A 4,143-nucleotide genomic window follows, 5' to 3' on the forward strand; every position below is an offset into this window, starting at 1 on the left:
TGTGAGGCCTGTATGAGGTGTTCTTTGACGTAGGAGAAAGGTCTTCTTGTAGCCTCAGTATCTCGACCTTCTGCGCTTCATGCTTTGGTGAAGAATATTTTTCAGCAGCACATACCATCTTTTTGGGCAGACCTACATTCAGGGTCAGGAATACATACAGTGGAAATGATAAAGCTGGGAAAAAAACAGTGATGAGGTCCTTCGAGTTCTTTTCACTACTTGCACACAAAAGGAGGCATATGGTAATCGTTTTGCTAATATTCAAACTCAGAAACATTAGCCAGAATCAAAATGTCTGTCAGGGGCAGATGAAGAGCTGGTTAAGTGATTTTCCAGTACAACACATAAACCTGAGACTGGTCAGTTCTTAACAGCAAAGTACAAGTGGATTCTGTATGACAGCAAGGAAATGGGATAGAAGTCTCCTTGTTCTACATTTTTACAAAGCAACAGGCTTGGCCCTGGTGACAAGGAACTCAGGAGTGTGCTGTCTGTGCCTTACAGCTAGCAGAACACAAAAAGACACCCGTGTACTGTATCAATATACAATCTGATGGAGAACTGAGTTTCACCCAAATGAGATACCAGTGCCTGTCCTTTACCTGGCGGAAGGGTGCGGAATTCCTGCTCTGGGGAATAGGGCCCAGGCCCAAGGGGTGTGATGGATCTCACACGTAGCAGGTAGGCTGTGTCTGGCTGCAAGTCTCTCAGAGTGACATTTGGCTCAAGAAGGTGCTTCACTGTGTAACGTGCCTCCTCTCCCTGCAGAAATCAAACAGGGTAAAGTAACAAATACCCATTGAACAAAGAGGACACTTCCACCCCTTTGGCTGAAAGGGGGAAGAACAAATAAGGCAGGCCTCACCTTCTCAAAGAACATGACCTCATACTCCACTGAGGTCCGGCTGCGCTGCCGTGGGGCAAGCCAAGACACAGAAAGGCTACTGTCATCTCTCTGTGTCAGGATAAACTGGGATACTGTCACCGGAGCTGCAGAGGACACAACAGAGAACATCAGGAAGAAATACAAACATAATGCAGACTAAGCCCTCTCTCCACCATAAGCTCTCTTTCCTTCTCTGGTCATACCATGCAACTGGAACTGACTTTCATTGGCACTGCCACTCCCTCATTTTTCTGTTCTGTGGGGAAAGGGAAATGAGGCCTTCAGTTGTAATTAATTGCTTTCCATGAATAGTACGCTTCTATCCCAACACTGGAAGCACAGCTTTGGCCCCCAAAACAAAATCAGTGTTCCAAGAAATTACATTTAATGCAGCCCTGCACTGAAAGTGTTCAATTTGAAATAAAACCATTACGATTTTATGTTCTTACAGCAGCAGTAACACACCTATCCTGTGTGAGTTACGAATGCAGCTCAATTTCATAAGGGTACAGTGAAATTCAATGCTCAAAGTTTTCAGCTGACTGCAAATGGATGCTGGTCATGAATAAGAAGATAATTCTCAACAGTCTGCAAAGACTGAAGAGTCAAGCTGGGTTCTCTCCTTGTCCTTCGTCATCACCAGGTAATGGTGATGTAGCCAAAAGTAGCTCTACTTTTTGAGCTCTGAGTTGTGCTGCCCCCACATAGTGTCAGAATGAAAAGTCATATTTTGTCACTAAATCAGAACCTGAGGAAAGCACCAAGGGCGGTTTGAGCACTGGGATGTCCCTTTTCTAAAATCACCTTTCACTGCACTCTGGAAATTATTCACAGGACAGCCAGACTTGCCAGCTTGAAGCTAAGCTACAGAAATGTGTCAACTTGTGTGTTTTTAACATCCTCATTTCTCCATCCTTTCAAAGCTCTTTTCTTTTCTTCTCTTCTCTTTTCTGCTCTTTTCTCTTCTAAGATAGCAGGGTTACTGTTGTGCTTGGTTGTACTTTTTGCAGTATCTGGGTCATGGAAATATTTCATGCCACAGTTCCTTGTTCTTCCTGTCACACAGGTTACAATACTTAGGCTAGACTACGCTAGAGTATGACAGGGAGGGCTTCATCCTCCTCACCTCTGTTAAGTCCTTGGTGGATTCATAGCTCTTGGTGGGTAATGATTACTGCTGCTTTGACTTGCAAGGAATATGACTGATGGACTTTACATGCCAGAGGCAGAGGTACCTTAGAGTCCTTATCATACCATACCAACACATGTGGCAGACAGAAGGAGAAGGTGGAGAAAGCTTAAACATTCACAGAGATTCCTCTTCCTTTTCCTGATGAGCAGGAAGAACTCTGCTTCTGCTAACCTGCATGTCCAACTGCGACCCAGACAGCTGGAGCAGTTCTCTGTGGAGCAGGTCCCATTCCTGAGACACCATTATGGGCTTCCACAGCAAATGTGTAGTTGGTGTAAGCTTCTAGGCCGTCCACGTCCACAGCAGGTTTAGTGAGACCAGAAGCACTGGGGGAGAATACCACCCCAGCCTCACACGGCTCACACGACAGGAAATGGCACCGCTGACAGAAGACTGTGTAAGTCAGGTCCTTTCGCCCACCATGGTCACTGGGTGGCTGCCACCACAGACTCAGCTGTGTGCCAATAAGGGAGAAGCTGACATTGCGGGGAGCTGAGGGGGGGCCTACAAGAAGCATGAAAGAAAGTATTAGATTCAGTTGCTAATACCGAAACTACCATGGCAGTTTCCCATCTGCTGATGCATTTTGAATGGAGCCCTCTGTCCCCCCAGTTGCTCCCTCTCTGATGTCTCATCTCCATTTCCCAATGTTTTGTTTCCCCCCATCTCCTTGTTCATAGAATCACAGAATGATTTGGGTTGGAAGGGACCTTTAAAGGTCATTTAGTCCAACTCCTCTGCCATGGGCAGGGACATCTTCCAGTAGATCAGTTTGCTGAAAACCCCATCCAGCCTGACATTAGAACACTTACAAACACAGGATATCCACAGCTTCTCTGGGCAGCCCGCTCCAGTGTCTTATCGCCTGCACTGTAACAAATTTCTCTGTGTGTCCCATCTAAATATACTCTCTTTCAGCTTAAAACCATTGCCCCTTGTCCCATCACTACAGGCCCTGGTAAAAAGTCTTTCTCTGTCTTTCTTATAACCCCCTTTTAAGTACTGAAAGGCTGCAACAAGATCTCCCTGAAGCCTTCTCTTCTCCTGGCTTGAACAAGCCCAGTTCTCTCAGCCTTTTTTTATTAAGAGAGGTATTCCAGTCCTCTGCTCATTTTTGTGCCCCTCTTCTGGACTCACTTTAACAGGTTCATGTCTCTTTAGTACTAGGGACACCAGAGCTGGACATAGTACTCCAGGTGGGGTGTCATGAGAGCAGAGGGAGAGAATCACCTCCCTTGACCTGTTGGCCATTCATTTTTTTATACAGCCCAGGTAACAACTGGCTTCTGGTCAGCTCATGTCCAATTCTTTGCCCACCAGTATCCCTAAGGTCTTCTCTGTGGGGCTGTTCTCAATAATTTCATCCCCCAGTCTGTATAGATACTGTTCCAGATAATGTTCTTTCTTTCTAGCTGTGACTCACGGGTGCAAGCAATGTTCTGGCCCTCTGAAGGTGCTCGGTAGAAGCCCGTATTGCACGAACAAGATGTAGCCCCTGACTCATTGGACAAGCTGTTGGGGGGGCACTTCAGGCAGCGTTTAGCCTCCAGGGAGTGACGGTAGAATCCTCGCTGGCAGGCTGTGAAGAGAAACAAATAATCATAAGATCAACAATAAACCAAGATCAACAGGAAACCACCTGCTGGCTTTGATCAGCATCTTGGACACTCTTTTATCTGCTTGCTTTCTGTCCATTTTCTCAGCTCACAGAAATAGGTAGGTTGGAACGGACCCCTGGAGGTCACCTTAGAATAATCATCTCGGAGCAGAGAGAGGCAAACTCAGGGTAGGAGCAATGTTATGCCAGGACTTGTAGACTGAAGAAGGGAGATGTCACTAATCACAGATGCTCGACCTCAGAGACTTCTTTTAATATGAACCCAGACTGGTCCCAGCTTTGTCCTTCAAGCTTTCCACACCATAAGTACGATCCTCCAAGTCCTTGTACTCCTCAAGTTCTCTCCTCGCTGACTTCATACAGGATAGCCAGTAAAGAGGCAGCGCGGGGAGGGAACTGCACGGGTGACATGCGGTCACAGGAACAAACCCAGGAGGCGGGCACCAG

General features: G+C 46.6%; 1 protein-coding gene across 1 annotated transcript in view; it reads right to left on the minus strand.

The window, feature by feature from the left end:
• The window catches only part of EPHA1 (EPH receptor A1), a gene marked incomplete at its 5' end in the record, with an annotated part of 11,070 nt that extends 7,413 nt beyond the window's left edge, over positions 1-3,657 (minus strand). Inside the window, 4 exons of the mRNA XM_010020686.1 lie at positions 603-762; positions 866-990; positions 2,250-2,582; positions 3,502-3,657. Coding sequence (XP_010018988.1) covers positions 603-762; positions 866-990; positions 2,250-2,582; positions 3,502-3,657 — 774 coding nt within the window. The remainder of the gene's footprint in view (positions 1-602; positions 763-865; positions 991-2,249; positions 2,583-3,501) is intronic.
• Between the last annotated feature and the right edge of the window lie 486 nt (positions 3,658-4,143).

This window comes from Nestor notabilis, unplaced genomic scaffold (genome assembly GCF_000696875.1).
Source record: "Nestor notabilis isolate BGI_N333 unplaced genomic scaffold, ASM69687v1 scaffold29048, whole genome shotgun sequence".
Classification (NCBI taxonomy): Eukaryota; Metazoa; Chordata; class Aves; order Psittaciformes; family Psittacidae; genus Nestor; species Nestor notabilis.